A 25,032-nucleotide genomic window follows, 5' to 3' on the forward strand; every position below is an offset into this window, starting at 1 on the left:
ATCTACAGCAGTCTCATAATAACTTCTTGCAAGAAAGGAGTGGAAAAATGCTTTCTTTCCATAACCTGGTAAAATGATTTTCTTTAGTGCCATTTTGGTGCAACTGCAGAGAACACTCAGCGTGGTTTTTATTGCCCTTTCCATGCATGTTTGGACATGTGGTTTTCCTCCTTTTCCATGTTATAATTTAGCATGCTTGGCCCAGTGATTATCAATTAAAAAAAAAAAACCTCTGGTCCACTGCAAAATGTGATTTGCTCTCAGCATCTTCAACCCATCTCTGGCCATCTCGTCCATAGGTGAACATACAGAAAGCCATTTGTATAGCAAACTGCATGGGCAGCTTCTATTGATTCACCCTTCCTATGGCAGAGCCCCCCCCCCCCCCGGCAGTGGCCCTTCATGGTCTGCTGTGGGAGAGGGAGGCAGGAAAGTTCAATTCTGCCACTGGAAAATTCAGTCTGCTGCACTCTCCAGACTTTCACGTGCCCTGCTCATTACACAAAACTACGGCACTCCCTGTTTAGTTATCAGGTCCTCACACTTCCTTCGCCACTTGCCTACAGGAATGGCTTTTCTTCCAATGCAGTGGTGATTATGAGGGTGGCAATTACCCAAAGACTAAAGTGAGAAAAGACACTGATGAAGTCTGATGGGTGGGTGGTCTCAGAAGTTCCCAGAGGAGTCTGGTCTGATATGTGTTAGTAGACCATGGAATAGAGTGACCGTGCAATCATAGAGTTACATTTTTCTAAATATTTTGAGCTCAGAAGGGTGAAACTCTCCTTTAGGATTGCACTGTGATTCCTTATGGAGTCCTCAGGCATGATATGATTGGCTCTGGACTATTAAGTGTCTATGTAATTTACTTTTTTGACTGGTTCAAGTGGGTAGCTGTGTTGGTCTGAAGCAGCACAGCAAAACAAAATCAGAGTCCATTGGCATTTTTAAGACCAACAAAGCTTTATTCAAGGCATGAGCTTTCGAGTGCAAGCACTCTTCCTCAGACTATGAACGGATCATCATGACAGTGGGGATGTATAAGCCTGTCATGATGTCATGATGGTCCGTTCATAGTCTGACGAAGGGTGCTTGCACTCGAAAGCTCACACCTTCAATAAACCTTTGTTGGTCTTAAAGGTGCCATTGGACTCTGATTTTGTTCTTTTGACTGGTGTTTATCACTGGTCCCTTAATGGGTCGTATGATGTTTGAATTACCCTTTAATTATTCGTTTCTGTATGCCAACTGAGAGACCATGTTTAATAAGTGGCTTCTTTCACAAGGTGAGGATTGTGAATATATTCGTTCTAGCCTAATTCTTCATGCATTAACTAAAGCCTTCTGATTTTCACTGAGAATTATTCCTGAGTAATCCTGTTTAGGATCTCAGTTCAAAATAGCCAGATAAACTCCAGTTTCCAGTCACCAGTATGAAACAGCAATAACTGGGGGATGCAGAGATCTTTTAGACATCTTGATTGCTCTTTGCAGGAGGATGTGCAACTCGTTCCTCTAGATCAGGGGTACTCAAACTGCGGCCCTCCATATGTCCATGGACTACAATTCCCAGAAGCCCCTGCCAGCGAATGCTGGCAGGGGCTTCTGGGAATTGTAGTCCATGGACATATGGAGGGCCGCAGTTTGACTACCCCTGCTCTAAATGCCCTGCCAGTATAGGTCCCCTGCAATAAATGGCGCAGGCAGCCTTTTGAGGATCAGGGTTCCCAAAGCTAATGAGTTCATATTACATCTTCAACTGCAGCCGTCACAACTTTACAAACATGAAGTATGAAGTCCTTTCTGCATCTGGGTTCCCTTTTGATGTGGATCTTGCTGCTGAGGGACAGCAAACTGAAATGTGTGTTTCAAGGAAGCCAATTTACTCAGCTGGTTGCAAACCCTTTGACCTCAATAGTAGAACTTGGCAAATCAATGAATCCACGAATCTTTGGTGTCCTTTCAAGGTTTGCGAGAATGCTCTATAGCCCACAGACCCTTCTGAAAAATACTAGTTTGTACTTTAAACATTAGTCTTTTTTTTAGGCCAATGAGACTAGTTAATTAAGCCTGAGGGGTTATGAACTGTTGGCAGTTAATAAGTCATAAAATTCCTCCATAAAACAGGATGCTAGATTCCATCACTGAGACAGGGAGTACAAAGAGCCGGTATATAATATCTAATTGTACAAAAGGACTGGGATTTCTCAGTGACTGCTCATCTGGAGTCTCAAGGGCATGCTCACTGTGGTTTCCTGATTTTTAGAAGCCAGTTTAAAAAATGAGTGTATTAAAGAGTAATTTGCCTGAAAGTTCAGGAAGTTTGGGGTGGTGAAGGGCAGGCGGGGAGGGGAGAGAGAAAAGGAAGGAAGGAGAGAAGAAGGGAGAGACATAAAGAGAGGGAGAGGGAAAAGAGACGAAAAGAAAGCAGGAGGGCTCTCAGCACACGGGCTTGGACATGATTGCATTTGTCATCTGTTTTCTTTCCCCTGTAGGATGTTCACCATGGCAACGGTACACAGCAGGCTTTTTATGCTGACCCCAGCATCCTGTATGTCTCCCTCCATCGCTATGATGAAGGCAACTTCTTCCCTGGCAGTGGAGCCCCAAATGAGGTTAGGTTTATTTCTTTAGAGCCTCAGTTTTATTTGTATCTTTTCAGGTAATTGCGTTGCATGATTACCCCCTAATTTTCTCATCCTCCACTGGTGCTTTAAATTGCAGTAGATTACCAAATAGTCCATGGAGACTGGGGGACTGGGGTAGAACAAGTGCATAACCCAGAACAGTCCTTGTCAAGCAGGGCTGGGTGGATTTGACATGCTTTTTGATGTTTGTTTCAAAAGGACATTTTTGTATGTTTTCTTATTTTGATTTGCTCCCTGCCTTTCCTCTCCCATTCTCCCTCTGGCACTTCCCCCTCCTTCCCCTCTCCTTTTAGGTTGGAAGTGGCCCTGGTGAAGGTTATAACATAAATATTGCTTGGACAGGTGGCCTGGATCCCCCAGTGGGAGATGTCGAGTACCTCGCAGCATACAGGTTGGTTGGTTCTGGTTTCCTTCTGCCAAAGAGAAGAAACTAGCCGAAATGTACAAAAGTTAGAACTGTGGCAATCTTAACAAGGCATAAAAGTGACCCACAGTGGAATGGGTTTCAAGGAAAAGATATCTTGCTATGTGGGAGTGACGTTCAGAGATTTCATTGAATTTAATAAAGAGTCAATGTTAATATTTCTGGCCACCCACAAGAAAAAATATAATCATGTGATGCCTGCAGCGGTTACAAAGGAGCTTAGCTTGCTGCGATTTCTTTTCCCCCATCACACTTGTAAACTGATTAAAAAGCCTGTTTCAGATCCAAGAAATATAACTTAATATGAAAACCTTGAGAAAAAAAAATGTTGGCATCATGATCTAAACAGAATTTCTTGCATGTCCCATTGATTTCCATGGAACCTGCAAGTGTCTTTGAACTTCAGTCTTGGGCCCAGCTCCTAAACAAACGTGTACGAGGCAGTTTTCAATAGCCCTGGAGTGCAAGGTTCCCTTTCCAATAGACATTGGCAGTCCCGTCTTCTGGGTTGGCTTTTACAAAAGAATCTCCCCTCGCTACGTTTTTATTCCACTTGCCTTCCAGCGAGCACAGGGCAGCCAACGTGGTTCTCCCTCCCACCTTTTACTTACCCCACAGGCCTCTGTAGAAGGTTAGACTGAGAGAGAGCAAAGGGGAAAGATCATGAAGCAAGTGGAGGAAACTGAACCTGGATGTCCTAAATTCCAGTTTAACCATTACGTCAGATTGTCTTTTGAAGGAGATCATGCTACTTCACTTATCTGAATGTACAGTCGCAAGCATTACTGATAGGTTCTGCCTACTTTAAGTATTTGAAAGGTTATCATTTAGAGGAGGGCAGGATGCTGTTCCCATTGGCTGCAGAGGAAAGGACATACAGTAATGGGTTTAAACTACAAGTACAACGATATAGGCTAGATATCAGGAAAACTTTTTTCACAGTCAGAGTAGTTCAGCAGTGGAATAGGCTGCCTAAGGAGGTGGTGAGCTCCCCCTCACTGGCAGTCTTCAAGCAAAGGTTGGATACACACTTTTCTTGGATACTTTAGGATGCTTTGGGCTGATCCTGCGTTGAGCAGGGGGTTGGACTAGATGGCCTGTATGGCCCCTTCCAACTCTATGATTCTATGATTCTACTGCCACAATGAAAATGTTGGTTGCTGTATTTTATTCTATGAACTCTTCATTATGAGAAGTGGAGGAGGGAGATGTTGTGTTTCCTGTATTTATTCCTCAGATAAAACTCTGCTATAGCGTTGTTCCTTGAGCAACCAGATACTCAAAAGACTATTCCACTCAATGTTCAAATTGTCCTTGAGATATTAATTTTAGCCATTGGTCATTAAACTAGGAAGTGGCTTCTCAGTAGCAAAATACAAATAATCCCACCATATGAAATCTATCCATATAAGCACATTACACACAACAATCACAGTGAATGTAAGATTGTGTTTTCCCAACACGGAATATTGCTGTTGATCAAAAACTATTGATCAAGTACTGCCTTGGAGGAGGATAGCCTGTTTGCAGTCAACAGATGAGCATTTATTGAGTCAAGAGTAGAATCGCAGAAAAGGCCCCAAAGATTCACTAGTTGACAATTTGACACCAGGCATTTTCAGATCTGAACATATACATAGAACGGGAATGGGATGGGGGGAGGAGTTGGGACTCATTGCCTAGCTGCCAATCAGGTAGGATGTCCCGCTCCTGGCTGCATCCTCCTCCAACATCTTCCGTGTGGAAGAAGTGCCACCCTGGTAAGCTAGGCCAGTGGGAGCTGGGAGGGAGGGGGAGGGCCTGGAACTGTGTGCCTTGTGGGTAAAGAGGAAGCCGGGGGGAGGGGGGGAAAAGGGAACCAGTCCCTACTAGTGCTCCTGCCTCATGAGTAGCTCCGGCCAGCAGGAGCTGGGAGGAAGGGGAGAGAGCCTGGGACTGTGGGCCTGGGGGGGGGGGAAGGAGAGAGGGAGACCCCATTAGCACTCACCCCTGCCCCAAACAGACCTGACTACAGTCTTGCCAGGCCTGGGCAGGACTGCCGGGGAGGAGAGAGGATGGCAATCCCCACCAGTGCTCCCCCCACCCTGAAGAAGTCCTCAGTGGCCTCTCTAGACCTTGGTGGGCCTGCCTGGGGTGGGAGGGGAGAAAGGGAGCACTCTCGTCAGCACTCTCCCCACCCTGAAAAGGCCTGCCATGACCTCTCCAGGGCTCAGTAGGCCTGTCCGAGGTGGGGTGGGAAGGATGGGAGTCCCCACCAGCACTCCCCCCATCCTGGGAAGGCCCGCTGAGGCTTGGAGAAGCTGCGGCAGGCCTTTTGAGGGCAGGGGAAGGAAGGAGCGGAGTCCTTGCCAATGGTCCCCTCTGCCCAAGACAGGCCCACCAAGGTGGGGGAGGGAGCAGGGGAGTCCCCTCTAGCACTACCCCCTACCCCAAAAAGGCCTGCTGCAGCCTCTCCAGGCCTCAGTGAGCCTGCCTGGGGTAAGGGTGGGGACAGTAGGAAAGGACTCCACCCTGCCCTGAAAAGGTCCACCACAGCCTCTTCAGGCCTTAGCATGCCTGCCCGAGGTGCGGGGGGAGGGAAAGATTTGAATGTGACCAATTACTGAAGATTGCATTTAATTGCATTGTTAATTGCATTTTAAGTACAATGGGCTTTTTTCCCAGTATAAAAATAATTATGCATACCTCAAGCTCTGCAACTTTGCATATTGGAAGTATACACTACCTGCAATGCTCCCAAAACATGTGGTTGCCATTCTTGTGAAGATCATGTGCAGTTTTCTATGGACACTGTGCAACCCCCCTGATAAATCTGTACTTAGTTTGTGTGTACAGAAACGGTGTGTCTATAAAAATATGTGTGTTGCCTTTATTCAGACAACATGGTGGCAACTCATATTTGGAGTGTCTCCATGTTCTTGAGAAGCTCCCTGTATGCTTGGATGTATTGCTGAAAAAGTCTGCCTTTAAGCAGGATGAACCCCTTCTCAGCCTATTGACTTCAGTGGATCCAGAAGGGTGAAACTCTGCTTCAGATGGCACTGTTAGGCTCTCCTCGAGCTGAATAAGAACCCCAAAGATGTCTGTCATCGGGCACAAATTTGTCTGCTGTCCTGTTTTTCATGTACAGTTTTCTACTGTCACAGTTGACATCTTCTCCTACATTGAAAGTGTTGATGAAGTCATGTTTGCCAGCAGCAGCCAAGCCGTTAAGGTTTGGTCAGGAATAGCAGATCAAGTTGTAAAGGTCACAGCTCCAACATTTGCCAACTGACAATGAAACCACTTATTTCTGCCCTATCCACTGTCAAAACGTATAATTTCAAATGATATATCTAGCACATATTTCTCCTGTGTAGCAAATATACTACAGAATCTATAAAAGTTGCTTTTCTTCCCTCCCTCCCCCCAATACACACACTCTTGGGTGGTCTGTGAATACACAGTGTTGAGATGGTTTTGTGTTCAGACCTAACACACCTGAATTCAAAGCTGGCAGCAAACACAGAATTAGTATAAAACCACAGTCTTGTACCGTTTCTGTGAAATGGGTTTTGACTTTATGAACATCATTTGCCTGGCAAGGGAAACACCTGATTAAAGGTCCAGTTATTTCAAGACACTGCTTGAAAGCCTCAAATGATATCTGTTTATTAATCCTTTGCCGAAGTCAATTATGAGCACTGCAAAGCTTTCACCCCCCCCCCCAAAAAAAAGAAGTGTGTTTGCATGGCTCAAGGGACTAGGGCTGGAGTCCAGCTTTTCTCGCCACTAAATGCCCAATTCACATTCATCCTGCCAAGGAAGGCTGTAGGATTTACAATATTGGGCTAGCAAGTACATTGCATTCCTTTGTGATGGGGACAGAGGTCCCAAATTATGCCCTAGGTACAAGTGGGTAGCTGTGTTGGTCTCAAGCAGCAGAACAAATTTAGAATCCAGGGGAACCTTTAAGATCATAATTTTAAAAAAAATTATGAGGTTTTGTGCGCATTCATACTTCCACAGATATAATATGCATGCACACGAAAACTCATAAATCTTGAATAAAAATTTGTTGGTCTTAAAGATGACACTGGACTCTAAATTTGTTATGCCTGAGGTATTTAATGCCGGCACTTGATGATAGCTTTAGCTTCAATCTGAGACCAAAAATACAGTTTTAGACTATTGAAAATAGAGTTAATCTTAACATTCTTGTTAATCTGGTTCCTGACAAAGAAACCGTATCAAAATCTGCTTTGCTTTTTCCAAATCTTATCTTTGATCATACCAGGAAGGGCTGCATTGTTTTCAGTTTCAGAATAAGTAGAGATGCTAACTGGCCTAGAGAAAATTCTGGGTAGTTGAAGCTTTTCATGGCACAAAGGTAACCATCTACAAAGCCTCTATTAAAGAGAGATATTTTTCTTCAGGCCAATTGGCAACTCTCTGAACAACAATCATGCTATAACTGTACAACAGCGAGCCAGCTTGATGTAGTGGTTAGGAGTGCGGACTTCTAATCTGGCAAGCCGGGTTTGATTCTGTGCTCCCCCACATGCTGCCAGCTGGGTGACCTTGGGCTCGCCACAGCACTGATAAAGCTGTTCTGACCGAGCAGTAATATCAGGGCTCTCTCAACCTCATCTACTTTACAGGGTGTCTGTTGTGGGGAGAGGAAAGGGAAGGCAAATGGAAAACACTTTGAGACTCTTTTGGGTAGAGAAAAGCGGCACATACAAACAAACTTCTTCTTCTTCTTCTTCTTCTTCTTCTTCTTCTTCTTCTTCTTCTTCTTTTCATACCAAATAGCCGTACTTAAGACTGACAAATCCTTTGCCCACTTACTGAATAAAGATATGCTCCGGCAGACATTTATCTCCAAATTTGTTAAATGACTAATAATGCAATCCTATGAAAGCTTTCTTGGGAGTTAGTCTGAGCAGGATTTTGAACAGATCTACTTAGGACCTTCAGCCTTGTTCACCTTGAGATGGAATGTTAAACAGGTAAGAATCTTAATCAAGTCTATTCAATGAGACTAGCTCCCAAGAAAGTGGGTTGTACAAAATGTAGAGTGTTAATAAACCCATGGTGTGCAAGTTCTCAAGCAAATACGCAATGGTGAAAATGATTAAATAGGCAGACAACTTTAAGATTATAAAACCCATGATACCATGTGCCTATGAACAAGAATGCATGCACCCATGTCTGAAGTCACATGTGCATTGTAAAGAGCAAAGTGGCGGAAATGTTGCTATCCATCAGTTCAGAAACTCACTGCAAGCTCATTAAAAGATTGCTTCCTTTCACAAATCAGAAACCTGATGCTTGTGCATGAAAGTGGCACTAGGTTTTTATACATTTAAGGCAACAGCGGGAGAGGAGCTGAGGAGTGCTTTAAGTGGCATGTGTGAATTTGGCCTGAATATCTGGAGGATTGAATTAGTGAGAAGAATTGAAAAAGCAAGGAAGAATGGAGAGACCCCAGTGGAACTTTGCTTTGGGAAATAGGTTTTCTGCATAAATCAGTCAAGAGAAGGCAGAGAGACAGAATTACTAAAAAAAATTTTTAAGAGTTCTTTACATACTTCCAAATGTAAAGTCCTTAAACTTGCAATAGAAAAATTTTAAAAAATGCAAAAAGATGCATTTCTCCCCTCTGGATCACCTCAAAAAAAGAACAAACGTGTTCTTCATTTTTAAAGGCATAAAGAGAAATACGAATCGTCCACTTTTGATTTCCTGTCCCTCCCTGGATGGAGTAAGCAAGTAGAGCCAGTGTATGGGAGAAAGGATTGTGTCACATCAGGGGTGGAGCCAATTGGGAACTTGAAAGGTCAATAAATTGGTAGAAACTTCCCAATCACAGACAAAGCCTGACAGATTTTTGTAGGTAATAGACAGATCCAGAGGAGATCCCAGTGGATCAGGGATGGGCTTAGGATCTGAAGCATGAAAAGTGGAATTAGGTAGGTCATAAACAAAGCCCTTAGAGGTTCATTGAAGGGAGTTCGTTGGGTTCATTTTTCCTTTTGGGTTAATGGGGGGGAGGTCAGAAGCAAAACAAAAATGAGACTGGCTCTCACCCTTGAAATCCTGTTTACCAGCTGAATGTTTGCTAGAATTAGTACTGTAATAAGGATTGCAACTTTGAAGCCCAAGTTGTTAAAAGCTGGAAATCTATGGTCATAAGGATTTTTCACATTTTTCAATCTCGGATGTGTTTGTGTATTCTCGCTCTCCCACTCTCTCTTAAGACATCACCCCATTTGTTTATGGTAAGGTGACCAGATTGTCCCACTTTTGGAGGGAAAACTGGGGATGCCTGGCAAATTGTATTTATGTTGAAATTAAATATATATATATATATATATATATATATATATATATATATATATAACAATACTATTTTTGCATTCTATGCGTTCTATGAAACTTTTTGTTGCTCTATATAGACCAAATTTTTAATCAAGAGCCCCCCCTGGTCAATGGTGTCCCGCTTTACCAATGTTAAAATCTGGTCACTTTAGTTTATGGAGACACCCCCTCCTCCAATCTTCCAGGGAGATTGGGCAAAAAAACCCATCAGGGATCTGTCACCAGTCAGTTAGCTTCCATCGAGAAAATGTTAGTACTTTTATAACTCAGTTTGGAACTTCTTTGAGTTCCTTTAGTGAGGATGAAATAGGATCTCAATGTTTTAATTGATTAAAAGCCAACCGTTCTAAGCCATCAAACTAATCATGCAATGGGCAGTCAGCATTCACAGCAATGCTATTACAAACCTCATTGGCACACTTGATGTACGCCTTTGAGGGAATACAACCAGCAGAGGAAAATAACGTCAGAAATCGCCAAAGAAACACAGTCAGTAAAGTGATGTTAGTTTGGTTTTAATCAGCAAAAACAGATGATGTTAATTTAGAAACTCTAGGAGTTGAATGCGACCAATTACCGGAGATCCATCCTATTCACAGATCCCACTTGACACAGCATTATTCAGATCCAATTGTCAGCTAGATTTATATCTAGCTGAAGAACCTGAGAATCTATTACACGCTTTCCTGTGACACAGTTGACAGAAAAATCTGCCAGCATTGACGTGAATTATTCAGCTCCCTTTCACCAATCGGAGCATTATGTGCACTGAAGTTTTCCAGGTTTTGCCATGTAAAGAAGAGTGCCCTGCCCCATTCCATGGAAACAACCGTCCAAGAATTGTGTCACCCTTGTTCAGACCTCCAAATGTTCATTTTCTTGCTTATGTAACAGAATACCCTTGAGTAGGTTGCCAGTGGAGGGAACTGAAGCCAAGTGCTAGTTTTATAGCCATGGCCTTCTGGTGTGTGAGATAAAAGATCCAGACCTGTTCGTTTGGAGTCAGCGGGGAGTTCATAAGCAATGTCTCCAGGAGAAACAAGCTAAAGGCTATTTAGAAGTTCAGGAGTTGAAATCACTCCCGACTTTATTTGTCTTTGGTAGTGAGGGTTTCTTGTGACAAATGGGGAGACGTGGTTGGCTCTTCCCCACTTCCCAAACATAGGAGCCCTTTTAAAATTGCCCCTGGTAGGGGAGTTAAAAAGGTTCTGGAAGATCAGTTGAGTCATGGGGTTCTGTTTTTAATGGGCCACATCATTTAGATTAATCCAGCAGCTAGCTGCTTTAGCACATGCATGCCTAGTGGTTTTGTATTTATCAATACATTGTGCAATCTGTTTGTCCATATAATATTACTGTAAGCCTCAGATTGCCATCATTCCCATTTAGCAGATGGGGATTTGAGAATGGTGCTATGGGGGTGGGGCTAGAACTTGGACCTTTTGTATGGGTGCTGTGTGCTTTGTCTGCTTTAATCTGCAGGATTCATGCATCTTGCTGCACACCCTGATGGCCTTCTGTGTCAGCTTCTGTTCGGCATCACAAGGATGGCAGGCAAAGAAAGTAAATTCTGTTTTCTTGAGCTCACAGAGCAGCATCTCATGAGAACATCTCAGCCTTCACTGCTGAATGCAGGCGAAGGGGGAAATTAAACCAGTGCCCATGCCAGGTTCCACCAGCCATTCATAGAATCATAGAATCATAGAATCATAGAATCATAGAATCATAGAATCATAGAATCATAGAATCATAGAATCATAGAATCATAGAATCATAGAAAGTTGGAAGGGTCCACACAGGCCATCTAGTCCAACCCCTTGCTCAATGCAGCCCAACCCCCTGCTCAGTAACAATGCACCTACACAGCACTGCAGCTATGGCTCCAGCAGCTCCATTGCAACCTCCTGATGCTCTCTGGTATGGTGCTGTGTCCTCCTCTCCTACCAGTGCTGTTCAGTAGCAGGGGTCTACCCTGTGGCCCATTTCTTGAACTGCTGTGAAGGCCACCCCCAGCAGAAGCAGCTTTTTCACATTATCCCAGCAAACTGTTGGGGCCTTTTCACACAGGGATCTTTGTTGCAAATTGTTTGCGGAATGAAAAATCGCCATTTAAAATAGTGGAATTCGTCGTTATGCATACCTGCCTTTGTAGTGGAATCAGTTGCGTTTTTTAGCGTTTCCCACAGGCTTCCGGTCTCGGCAGAAATCGCTAGAAAGGAAGCGCTATTGCCAAGCTCGTCCCGCCCCTGGCCGTCAAGCAGCCAATGGGCAGCCGTTAGCATGCTCCCAAACAGCCCCTTTCCCTTTGAGAAAGGTTTTTTAAAAAAAAAAACGACCCATAGCAACGAATCTAGGTAGATTCGTTGCTACGGAGAGACCCATCCAGCTGCCTAATGTGAGCTGTCGTTTGATTGTATGATCGTTTGCACGCTGCCTCGAGTGATAAAAAAAAAATCCCCCCCCCTCTCACGGGCCCGATTTTCGGCTGAATTTATTTGTAAAAAATAAAGGGACTTTATTTCAGCAAACGGGCTTTTCAGTGGTTTGTGCTTAGTGACTAAAGGTGAAGGACTGAAGCCAGGGAAGCCTCTAAACAGTAAGAGGCTCGCCGGTGCGTTTATCCCCGCTCGCTCGGAGAAAAAAAAATGGCAATCGCTTCGCCGGAAGTTTGGAGGAGAGAGCCAGGGGGAGGGACTTTGAAGAACCAGCAACAATGGTAACGCACAGGTCTTTAGTGCTACTGTTGCAGATTGGTTGCAGGAGTGTATCGCTATCCGGAGGGTGAATCCACTTTTCTGGATTCCCCTGAAAGCGCCACAACGAAACGCTTTTTGCTGATTGGTTTCAGGATTGTTGCAGATTGTCTACGACGTCGTGGGTTATGGCAAATTAGTAGCGTTTCCAAATAGCAACCATTGTGCTACTTTGAAGCCGTGAGAAATGGCCCTTGATATACACCTTTACAAAGCCAGAGTGATGTAGTGGATAAGAGTGTTGGGCTTCTGTCTGAGAGACTTGGGTGCCATGGAAGCTTGCCAGGTGACCTGGACTCTCTATTTGCTCATTATTCTATGTAGATATTTGCATTTTTTTATTGTGTCCAAATGCTTCCCTCTCAGCTATTTCTCTATACTGAGAAATCAAGGCCTAACACCAAATGCCTTAAAACACCCTATTGGCTCTTTACTGTCCCCCCCTCACTCCGAGGAAGGTTTAAGCTTCAAGTGAATACAATTTGCACCAGAAATAGACTCTTAAACTGTAATAATGATTTTAATAATGGGAACAAACTGCTTTTATGATTGTCACTGTGGTTTATTCATGCACATTGTAAGCTGCCCTGAGCCCATGAGAGATGGGCGGTATAAAAAGAAAGAAATAAACAAAGTTTGAATCCAGTGGCACCTTTAAGATCAACAAAGTTTTATTCAAAGTATAAGTTTTCATTTGTACTTGGTGTCCATTGAAATGTGCATGCACAGAAAAACTTACAGCTTGAGTCCAACTTTGTTTGTCTTAAACGTGCCTCTGGACTCAAATGTTGCCCTGCTGCTCCAGACCAGTACACCTACTCACCTGAATCTATCCTAAGCAGAGTTTCACTCATTTAACTCTGTTGATTTCAATGGATTTACAAATGTGGGACTCTGTTTAGCCCATTCTGCACACGTTGGATAATACACTTTCAATGCACTTTAGAAGTAGATTATCCTGTTCTGCACTGGAAAATCCAGCTGCAAAAGCACATTGAACATGCATTATCCAATGTGTGCAGAATGGTTAATCTGATCTGGAATAAATAAAAATAAGTTTTTGCCTTAAACATGTTTTCAGTAAGAAGGTACGGAGCTGGGTGAAAGCAAAACAGAAATATTTTCCAGATGATGTTTCAAAAAACAGCTGGATTCCACTTTGATTCTTGAAAGCTTATACTCCCTTCCCCCCATTTTTGTTGGCTTCTCAGGTGCTACCACATTCAGATCCCACGGTTCGAGGGCAGATCAGTATGGCTGCCCTCAGAAAGAGTTTCAAAAATAGTGTCTTTCAGTATCTTCTTGTCCAAACTGATAATAGCTAGCAAGCCTTGACTGCAAAGTGAGCAGTATAAGAACAGCATACTATGTTTGAAACTGAGCAGAACTTGGGGATTGCCAGAAGACATTTCCCAGAGCTCCCCAATCATCACATTCTCTCTAAGTTTATCTTTGTTTCCAAGTTTGCTCTCATATGGTGTAATCGGGGTGGAAAAGTGATGAGGAGATAACTTTTACTATCCTTGGACTTGTTTGTCCTGCACTGCATCCCTATTAAATATGTATAAATTACTTGAGAGGGGTTTTGTAACATCCGTGTTTTTCATTGTAGTCCTGATTTGCCCCAAAGGGGGACATTGCATTGTGCCACACTGCAATTAAGAGTTAGAAACATGGCTGACGCCTTTGCACTACAGAGGACAGTCCCCTCTAGCAGCTTGTCTATGGTCATGAAAAGCACCAGCTGCTTTTGGGAAACCATGAGCAACCCCGAAAGGGGGCCCGTGTGGAATAAGAACTTCTGTAGCATTTTCCTAACAATGAATTGGAGCATATATTTCTGCTGAGCAAGAACTGATCTCCTTGAATCTTTTGGCAAGCAAAGTTGTTACATGCCTAGCATATGTGTCTTAAATGTTTGAGTCTTATTGTAACATCCAAGGGCTGTCCTAAACACAGTTACACCCTTCTAAGCCCTTTGAAGTCAATGAGTTTAAGAAGGGTGTGACTCTGCTTAGGATTGCATTGTAAAGTTATTTTTAAATTTGTTTTTGGAAGAAGGGATGGAAAAGTGGGAGGACAGAAGGGGGAGGAAAAAAAACTTAATTTGGAGTGCAACACCTAGAGGTCTTCTGAACGGCTGATTATACTTCAAAGTTTACAATAAAACTCAACCAGCAACCAGCTTTTATTCTATGAAACCCGCCCACCTCATTTTCTTTTCCTTCTTTTTATTTTTATTTGGGAACTCTAACCTCTCACCCAAACACCTCAACTCTCTTCTCTTCTCTGTCTGCAACTAACTTTTTAAAACAGCAGATGAAGCTCATTTAATTTACTGGATCTCCAGAAAGAAACATTTCCATTACAAAAACTAATTTGTGGGACCCAACATCCTTATAGATGCACCATTTCTTTTATTGGCATGGATGCACATAAAGGGGGTGGGTACAGATAAAAAAGAAAGCAATAAACAGGCATGGATCTACTTTATGTGATCCATGTCCAAGATGATTTGCTGAAATACATAGCCTATAGATTATTTTTTTGAAAATCAAGAATATCTTTGACTACATCATAGGCTTGCAGAAAATAAATTACCATAGATGTATGAGCAATAAATCACTCCCACTTTTTCTAGGCTGACTGATGATGAGATAAGAGATATCACCTGCAACAATTTAGACAAAGAGGAAAAATCATACTGGAATTTCAAAAGACTCAAGGGAATGGGTGCTTTCATCTTTGTTATATAAGGCTCCCCACACATGTGATTTTATAAGCTCTTCCAAAATTTGGCTATCAGATCAGTTTCTGGACCAGCCAGGAGTGATATAATGTCCTAAACTAAACAACTAGACTTCAACATGACTTAGGGCTTTGTCATGATCTGCTCTGTATACAGGACCAAGCTAAAGCCCAGATCAGTTGGACCGGGATGCTGAGGTGTCTGGAATCTTGACAGCTCCTCAAATATATCAGTGGCCCACTCTGCCCAGAAGCTGGGGGTGATTCTTGATACCTCCCTCTTTATGGAGGCTCAAATCATGATGGTAGCATTACTGGCATTCTACCACCTACGTCAAGCCAAACTACTAGCATCCTACTTGGCCCCGGAACACCTAGCCACAGTGATCACCTCTAGGCTGGACTTTTGCAACTTGCTTTATGCTGGCCTGCCCTTATTCTTGATCCTGAAAGTACAGCTGGTCCAGAACGCACCTACCAGGGTCTTCACAGCAACGCCTCAGAAGTCCCACATTCAACCCATCCTTCAGCAGCAGCACTGGCTTCCAGTCAAATTCCAGATCAAGCTTAAGGTTTTGGTTATCACCTTTCGGGCCCAGAATACCTGAGGGATCACCTCTGCCTACATCCCCCAAAGAGCCTTAGGCTCCATGACTTCCAACTTCCTGGTGATGCCTGGCCCCAAGGAAGCCTGATTGACCTCAACTAGGACTAGAGTTTTTTCTGTCCTGGCCCCCACCTGGTGGAACAAACTCCCAGAGGAGACCAATTGCTATATGTTAAATTGTTATATGATGTTTTATTGTTAACCACCATGACCCAGCTTGCTGGGACTAGTGGTATATAAATCTAATAAATAAATAAATAAATCAGGACCCTGACGGAACTTGCAAAAGGGAGCTCCTCCTCCAGGCATTTGGTTGAGGTTGACCTGAACCAACGCTTCTCATCATCCCCCCCCAAGCCTCCCTCCTACAAACATCACTGCAGATTGACCCACCCTATTGGGCCAGTACACATTGACTTATTGTTCTCCCCAATGTTCTATTGTTATTACTGTATTATTATAAACTGAGTTATTTGTATTGTTCCTGTTTGATGTAAACTGCTCTGAGCCTTTGGGGAGGGTGGTATATAAATATAATAAATAAATAAAATTGTCACTTTATAATGCCTTTTAAAAATTATATTTCAGACTCTAAAATAGCCACATGGTCTAGAGTTGAGATGGCCACAAACAGCTGATGAGCTAAAGTTCATCACAAATCTGTCCAGTTCATGATTTCCAATATGATGTTTGTAAACTAAAGAACCACTACCAACATCTACACATTTTGGTGCAGATTGTGGCAGTTCACGTGGAGCAGAAATTTATGCTCTTCCCACATAGACCCATTATGCACGGGGGTTTTAGCGCACATTCGGGGTGGAATGGCGGCAACTAAAATCACCGATAACGCATGCCGCTGAAAAAGCCGCGTTCGTGAAACGCGGAAGAAAGCGCAGCTTCCGGGTGACCAGGGCCCAACCAGAAGAGGCGCCCGGATCACCGCGTGCATAATCGGTTACTCTGGGTTTTGCCGCCATCGCACCCCGCCCCGTGGATAACCGGTGTGCGTCGCGTCTTCCCCCTCCGCGTTTTCCATGTGACCCGAAATCGCCGTTTCGGCGGCCATAGAGACAAAAAACACAGCTATTTAGAAACTACTTTTTTCTTCTCCTTGTGGCTTTTCATGGGGGGGGGCAAAGAATAGAGGTTTAAAAATCCCTGCTTTCTGTTCCCTGCGAAATGCCATATGGCCCAGAAAGCAGAATTTAAATGGCACAGAGCCATTTAAACCCAACACCTGAGTGGCAGTCCCCACTCCTCAGCAGTCTGGAAACCCTTGCTTTCTGCTCCCTGGACTTTTTTTTGTAGGGAGCAGAAAGTAGGGTTCAAATGGCTCAGAGCCATTTAAAGCAAAAACCACGAGAAGCAAAAAGCAAGGGGTTAAACTTTAAATGACTCACAAACTGATACAAACTGAATCACAGCCATGAACCATGATCTGAACCACAACTATGAACGAAACCAGTATTTATTATTATGTATGTTTTATAAATAATGCTGGAAACCATACTGAGCCAGCATGCTGGGAGACACGGGGTATAAACTGAAAAATAAATAAATAGATAAAATAAAACTGTTGTTCGTGCCCATCCCTAGTCTAGAGAGTAAAAGCTCTTCAACATTGCACTCTTCAACACTGAACTCCTTTGGTGTATAGTTTCCCTAGGATACAATATCTAACATGAGAAGAGCAGGTCATTTTCAATACATCAGTAGCCAGAGCCTTTTAGTGCCATGTTTTTTTTTTTAAATATATGCCTTCTGTTGTTTAATTAATGAGACTACATTCATTTTTTTTCTTTTTTAATTAAAAAGAAAACCTAAAATGAGGATGCACCTATGTGGAGGATTGCATGTGCAACAGAGTCAATTAAAGCTATGAATATATATTATGTATCAAGATACGCTGCAATATACACCATAGATGAGTGTTTGAAAGCATATAGTCCCAAGATAGACATTCTTTCTGAGCAAAGATCCATGATAGTTTAATTAATACCAATCTATCTGAGACTTTAAAACCCATATATACTAACATAATTGAGCTAGCTTTCAACAGTCATTTGGATTGTACTTACTAATTTAGACTTGTATCTACTTCTATCCCTAAAATATAGTATGAGTTTTACCCCTTTTCCCTCCTTTCCTTTTTAACATCCCTATAAAGTGATTATTATGCCCATCCTGTTAGCTCTTCAGATCCTTCCTAGCCTCTTTCTCCTAGCTGAAGGTCTATGAGTTATGGCAGGTAGACTGGGAATTGAAAAGAGAATGCTGTGAAAAATAAAACTTAAGGTTGTATAGTGTGATTAATACATAGTTAACAAGGCTTGTTGAAGCCAGAGTCAAGCAAGGCTTGTAGAAGCCTTTTTTTGCTTGTTTTTGTTTTTTGTAGCTCTTTTCTGTATCTTTGGGTTGCAAAGGAATCTGAGTGGTATTTTCAAGCCTGAAATGTAATTTAGTTATCTGGAAAGAGCAAGAGATTAAGGTCACACTATGCAGGCAAGTTTGGCAGCACAAACTCAGCTGAAATTAATGAGAACTTCCCATGTACCCCAGCGTAATCCCATTGAAATCGAGCCTTTTCAGTGGTTAGTGGATTGTGGATTGAAACCATATTTATTTAGTAAACAGATGTAGTAATATTTGTTTAGCTGAGTGTTTCCGAAATTATGCAAACACACCCTCCAACATTCCTGAGATGAAAATGGGGACATACTTATAACATCCCAATTCTCCTACCCAGGCCCACTGCCCAAGTCTCACCCCCGCTCCCCTGCTACAGAAAGTTCTCCTCCAATCGGCTGCATCAGGGCACTCCACGGCTGCTGCTGATTTAAAAGGCAAGAAGACGATTGCTGTTTGCATTCAGTTTAACATGGACTCTGACATTTGAAGTCTCTGAAAGCTCAAAAAACAAGCAAGCAAACAACAAAACAGAACAATAAAATCAGAGTCCTGTAGCACCTTTTAGACCAACAAAGATTTATTCAAGGCGTGAGCTTTCGAGTGCAAGCACTCTTCCTCAGACTATGAACTCCCTTCATGACAGTGGGAATATATGGTAAGATTAATTCTGTTAAATTAGTAAACTGTGTCACACATCCAAATACAGCCATATGTTAATTCTTTGCCAAAATAGCCAATCAGTCCCCTGGAATTCAGTTGTAGTTCACAAAAGCATAGGAGAAATAAAACTTGTCTATGCCAGTGATCAAAGGCTCCCACCGCACCATTTGTGGCTGGCCCCATCTGTCTCCATCCAAGTAATGCAGTTACTAGCATTGAGATGAATGTATGCCCTGGACAAGTTGCATCTTTTTTTTCCTCATCCAGAGATTTAGCATCTAGAGATCCTGGGGAGGGAGGTTAATTTCAAAAAATGACAACTTCAGCAACTCAGACAACATCATGACAAAGTGAGGTTACCAAATGCAGGTTGACAAATTTTTGGAGATCTGAGCCTGGAGCCTGGGGAGAGGCGAGACCTAAGTGGGATATAATGCCATTTTCTTCAGGGGGAACTGGTCTCTGTAGACTGAAGATCAACTGTGTTTCTGAGCTATCTTCAGGCCCTACCTGGAGGTTGGCAACCCAATAAATGTAAAGATAGGGACCTAGAAGCATAAGAAGAAGCCTGATGGATCAGACTCATGGTCAATACAGTCCAGCATCCTGATGCCCATAGTGGCCAACAAGATGCCCCAGAAGATCCACAGGCAAGGACACCAAGGCTTCTTCCTTTTGTTTCCCACACAATTCAGAGTGATCCAACCACTAAACATGAAGGTCCCATCCAGCCATCATGACCATTCCTCCAGAAATTTGTCTCATCCCCTTTTAACTTTGACAGTAATATTCTGGAATCTGAAGCTCATTCAATTTTTTATAAATTCCAAATCTTAAATAGCTTAAATTCAACTGTAGTATATAAGACACTTTTACACAGTTAATTGTCTCAAGCAGAAATAGGCCATTCTAGCAGAACTACATCAGACATGATGTACGTGTTTTGGTAGTTTATTCGAATGTCACTTTCAGAAGCTAGAACAAATATCAGGATCCCCCTCCTCCCCCTGCATTTTTTATTATAGCCTTATTTCCAGCACTATTCTCTGACAAGCCAAGTAAATTAGTGCATGTATTGGACCTTTGAGGCTCGGGGCAAAGAATAGAAAAAAATATTTACTAAAGCTTGAAAATATTTAATCACAAGAGGCAGGGGGGCAACAATGTTTTAATTATCAGTACCTTAGGCCATTGGCTGGCTGGAGGCTTTCTCAAACAACCAAATGCACTGAATAGCTGTTTGCTAGCCTTAGGGTCAGGCCTGAGATGAAGCAGATAAGATAATTGGCTCTAATGAAATCCAGAAGGCCTTGGCTTTCTTGTTTGAGCTTGGATTTGAAAAGTGCGTGTGGAAGTGAGGCTTAATTCAAACCAGTCCTGAACTAGGTCCGTTTCTCAATGACTTTGATATTGTTTGAAGTTCTAAAAAGTGTTCGCCACACCACTGGCCTGCTGGGCTGGGCCTCCCCGGTTCACCTTAATTACTAAGCTTTATTGCTGACTTTACTACACAGGAAAGGAGCCATTATATGTTCCATCAACATCAGCTCTCCTCAGATTGGAGGAAAGGGCAGGGTGAAAGGCCACTGTAGGAAGGCAAAAACTTCACTTTGAGGTAGTCAGATCATTTACCAGTGTTGAATTTCACTGTGTTATGTGTGGACATTCCTCACAACACAGAAGCCAATTTTTTAAACTTGTTTTTCGGGGGGGGGGGAGGAATCAAGTGATTTCTTTTCAAAACATTTTGTTTGCACATGATTTGTGAGGGAAGCCTTTGTTTGTTAGGGAATTCTAACAAAAGGACTAATGAAACACCTTTCCGTAAAAAAGATACATGAAATTAAGATGTGTTCTAAACAGAACTGATTATTAATGCTTCTTTGAAGTGGAAATGAAAGAGGAAACTCTTACATTGAGTGCAGAGGCCTAACACCCCACAGGATTGGATCCCTTATATCTGTAGCAATATCTTTAGGGTCATGTGAATGAATGCAAGGTGTTCTTAAAAGCACACGAGATCCGGTGGGAGTCCCTTAGTTGGAGGAGATGACATGTACTTACTTTTAAAAAAATGCTTAATAGTATTTTAGTTCCAAAACTGTTAATTTTAGCATCTGGGAAATCTTTTCAGCCGTTCCTCCCCACTCCACAGCTGGTTGAATAAAAATGTGCAGAACAAACAAAAGGTGCAATCTCAAAAGTGCGCACAAAATAAAACAGCTCATTGAGACCCCACATATTTTGAGTCAAAGATTCTTTCTCGAGGGCAACCATTGAAGGCAACCTGGAGGGAAAATGTCCTGTCCCCTTCCATGAGACTTGATGGGGTGTTACTGGCCAAGTGGTGTCCTTTGTAACCATACCATGAAAAGCTTTAACTGACCATCTCTACACATTAAACCTCCATTAAAGGGGCAGGACTTTTGCTCTGCAGGCTGCTTGGCAACCCCAATTGTGTATAGTCCTTAAAAGAATTTTCTTGAAACAGTTTCCTTTTGTCAAAAAGAGTCTAACTGTCAGAAGTGTGTCCTTTCAGGAAACGGCTTCCATTACTCCTTGAAGAAAAGTTTTTGACTGATTTCTTATCACTGGGATTTCTTATCGCTCTTATTTCATACCGAAAATCCTAGATTCAGTTTTTTTTCCTTTGTGCCGACTGACCCCATGACTATTTTAAATGACATTTTTAAAATTTTATTTTCCATCCAATAGAATTTGCTTTTTCAACATTACCTGTGTAGCAATTAATTGGTATTATACATTACACATGTGTTAGCAGTATAAACAATGGGCATTGTATGAACTCCATGTAAAAACCCTGCAACAGGCACTATTGAATTTATAAATCCAACAAAGAACAGTGGAGAACTAAAGTTGTTGACACTTGTTATGAACAAATATAGGAAAAAGGGCAGAATAAACAAGACATTTGCTTGGCCCTCCTAGAAGAACCACACAAGCCTCAGCACATCTGCCATGATCAAGTGGTTCAGCCCCTCTCATGTCAGCTTTATGAGGGCACATGTGTGATCAGTGCTTCAGCTGCCATAGCCAGATAAAGGGGCTATATGAGCATCCAACATATAGACAGGAAATCTATATGTGGAGGCTACCCCCATTCCATTCAATGAAATGGGGAGCTCTGCACACACAGGCATTTAGAAAATGTGGCCCTTTTACAGAAGCAAGTAGAGCATCCTTTGTGGGCAAAGGTGCTCTTTGTGTGAACTGGACCCCAAATGCTCACTCGCTGGACCAGAGTGATAGGTTACATTCCAATGGTGCATGCAAAGCTAACCATGTTCTATGGGAGGTTTCTTCAAAGGCTAAGATCCAAAATTAACCCCTAAAATGAAAATTGTTACCCAGGTACTGTCATTTCTCACAAAATTCATGACATTACCATTAGAATCTATTTCGGAGACTCCATGGATTTGCGATTCAGCTGGTTGGGATGCTGTTAAAATGTTCTGTTTGGAAGGGCCATTTTTTGCTTGTGTAGCAGGATCAGGGAAGAAGAAAAGGATGACATCTCTAGAAGGGACAGTAAAATGAGCTTCTTCCCTCTCTGGAATTCAGCATTGGTGAATATTAGCAAGGGGATATCACCCTGCTGAAAAACAGAGCAGTGGATAAAGGCATAATTTCTATGCAAATAAAACAGTAATCGTTTCAAAGCAACTGGGATACTTTTATTTAATACTATGAAACAGCCAAATTCTCAGAGATTACTTTTGTGTGTGTAATCAAAGAGATCAAAGACAAGTATCCCTGCATTCCTGACTATGATGAACATGAAAGGACAAAAGCGGGATAATGGGGGAACCTCTCACCAAACAAATGGTAGCCAAGCCAGCTTCAAGGAAGAATAGCCAATAAAAGCTGAAATGGGCCTAGCACACGTCTATATTTATTTAACTTTTGGTGTGAAGACTCACATGTCCTTGTTAACAAGGTCAAAGCTAGCCCTGAGAAGAGCCATCTCTCTAATACATCCTGCTTCTGCTTGCAGTTTTGTTCCTATGAATCTGAATTGTTCTAATTTAAATCATATGTGTGCTATTCCGCAGTGACGGCCAGGGATGAAACAAAAAGTACAAGGGAAACACCATGAAATCGAAGAGGGAGTTGTGGGGGAAATAACTTGCATGCTCGAAACGAATGGGAAGAACTCATGTTTTTGACAATGTCTATTCGGTATATCACACAGTAAGCAAAAAAGTATTGCAGCCGAGCAAAACAACATTAATGTCCAAACAGAAAATGATAGATTCATTATATAGGCAAAGCTTGGCTGCATTCAGATAAAAGGAAAATAAAACAAACAAGACCTGAATTCACTCCAGTGGACATAGTGAGAGCCACAAGCACAGAACTCCTCCCAACTTTGGCATGTGATTTTTGAACTTATGAGAACTGACAGTGTAATTCACTTTTCAACAGAAACAACAGCTTGTACAGTGGCATTTTAAAACAGTTTGGGATACCAATGCACAACTTGAACAGTTAATTGTACAAGATGCAATCAGATCTGGCCCAAGGGCTTTCCGTTCTCTGAGCAAAGTATTAGCAGCGTTCTGTCCCTGGCATGTGTAGACTCAGGATGGCCTGGGTGCATGCTAAGATTTGGGTTTCATGAAGCCAGATAGCAGGATCGTGATGGAGCTGGCTTCTGCCTGCACTTCCTCTCTCCCTCCTAACAGGGGGAAGGTAGGCAGGGCAAGCAGGGCAGCCTGGGTGGCACAGATGAGACCGGGGCTGGGCTCAGGGCTTCTGCTTGTCCCAGCAAACCTCTAAAAATGCCCCTGTCGAGATGCTGTCAGAATAAATCATACAGAGCTAGATGGACCTATGTCTGACTTTATGTTTATGGAGAGCTTCTGTGCCTGAGAACTGGTTGGTATAAGGCACATGTTAATGGGGGCTCTCCTTGACTGGATGTAGCAACTAGCAAAGCACATAAGGAGTCTCCAAAGCGCACCAGCACTGGAATTTCCTAAAGATTTTTGTCATTGTCATGGAAAGTCTCCATGAGAATTGGAGCTGTCCAGAGTAGGCATGTACAGTGGAGAACACTGTGTACAAAACTGAAGTAAATCTCCATGTTCCTCTCTAATGTCTCTGTGTGTGAGAGAATCATGATTTGTAAAAAGAAGAGGGGAGAAGAATAAGGATTTTTACCCAATCAGAATATATGAAACTTTTGAAATGGCAGCTGAAAGTCTCAAAACAACAGTGCATAAGCCTGTTTAGATCTGACTGATTTAGTCCAACACGCGGTTTCCACATAGCAAATTACAAGCAAAAGAAGCACCAGGGAGAAGTCCCCTGTGAGTTTAGTGGCTCTAGCTTTCATAGTGTCTGTTCTATAAAATCCTGAATCTGCGCCTGTCATTTCTCCAGAAAGCACTTTCCTGGCTGCACCTTCCTTGTTTGTGTGTGTGTGTGGGGAGGGGTCTATTTTGTATTGTTATGTTTTAAGATGTTTTAATTCCTGGTTTTAATGGATGTTTTTGTATCATGTCCTGGTCTATGACCATAATAAAACTAACTAACTAACTAATTAACTAACTAACTAATCCTCACCAAACATGCAGGGCAGGTAGAGGATACTCACACAAAGAAGAAGAAGAAGAAGAAGAAGAAGAAGAAGAAGAAGAAGAAGAAGAAGAAGAAGAAGAAGAAGAAGAAGAAGAAGAAGAAGAAGAAGAAGAAGAAGAAGAAGAGTTGGTTCTTATATGCCGCTTTTCCCTACCCGAAGGAGGCTCAAAGCGGCTTACAGTCGCCTTCACATTCCTCTCTTCTGCATGTTTGATGTCCTGAACATGGGTGGGGGGAGCATTCTATTTCAAACCTCACAGACCAAATCAGTTCATTCAGTGTTTAAAAGTCTGTCTGTCTTTCTGTCCGTCCGTCCGTCCGTCCTTCCATCCATCCATCCATTAGATTTATTAACTGTTGTTCCCAAGTCAGTGGCCTTATGGTGGTTTACAACAAGATAAAAGCCTCCCTAAATTACCTAGTCAGTTCAATAGGCACTAACTAGGAACACTACGAACCATTTTCCTGGTCCATGCCCATCCTTACTTCCTTACATCCTTACAGGACTTACTTCCAAGAAAGTATATTTCAAACCCATGTCTGAGTTTGCAACTTCTAAAGCAGGCTGAACTCTGTAAGATCTGTTTGAACACTGATGATGGATAAACAAAATGAGTGTGTATGATTCACATGGGCCAACAACTGTTAGCTTCCAGGCCTAATACACATAGAAAGTGGCTAGCCCTCAGCAAATTTAGGATTATCATTCTCTTTCACCTAAAGGAGAACTAAGTAGAAGAAAACAGAGTTCAGCAACCAGACCAAGCAGTTGACGAATTTGCAATGACAATCAAAGTACAGGGCAAATTGATT

The 25,032-nt window shown here is 42.5% G+C and overlaps 1 protein-coding gene across 8 annotated transcripts in view; it reads left to right on the forward strand.

Annotated features, from left to right (window-relative positions):
- HDAC9 (histone deacetylase 9) overlaps positions 1 to 25,032 on the forward strand; it is a 470,793-nt gene that overhangs the window by 376,774 nt on the left and 68,987 nt on the right. For all 8 annotated transcript variants that reach the window (XM_077302512.1, XM_077302513.1, XM_077302515.1 and 5 more), the window contains 2 exons: positions 2,496 to 2,615; positions 2,942 to 3,039. In XM_077302512.1, the coding sequence (XP_077158627.1) occupies positions 2,496 to 2,615; positions 2,942 to 3,039 (218 nt within the window). The remainder of the gene's footprint in view (positions 1 to 2,495; positions 2,616 to 2,941; positions 3,040 to 25,032) is intronic.

The sequence above is a fragment of the Paroedura picta genome, chromosome 11, assembly GCF_049243985.1.
Source record: "Paroedura picta isolate Pp20150507F chromosome 11, Ppicta_v3.0, whole genome shotgun sequence".
NCBI classification, from domain to species: Eukaryota; Metazoa; Chordata; class Lepidosauria; order Squamata; family Gekkonidae; genus Paroedura; species Paroedura picta.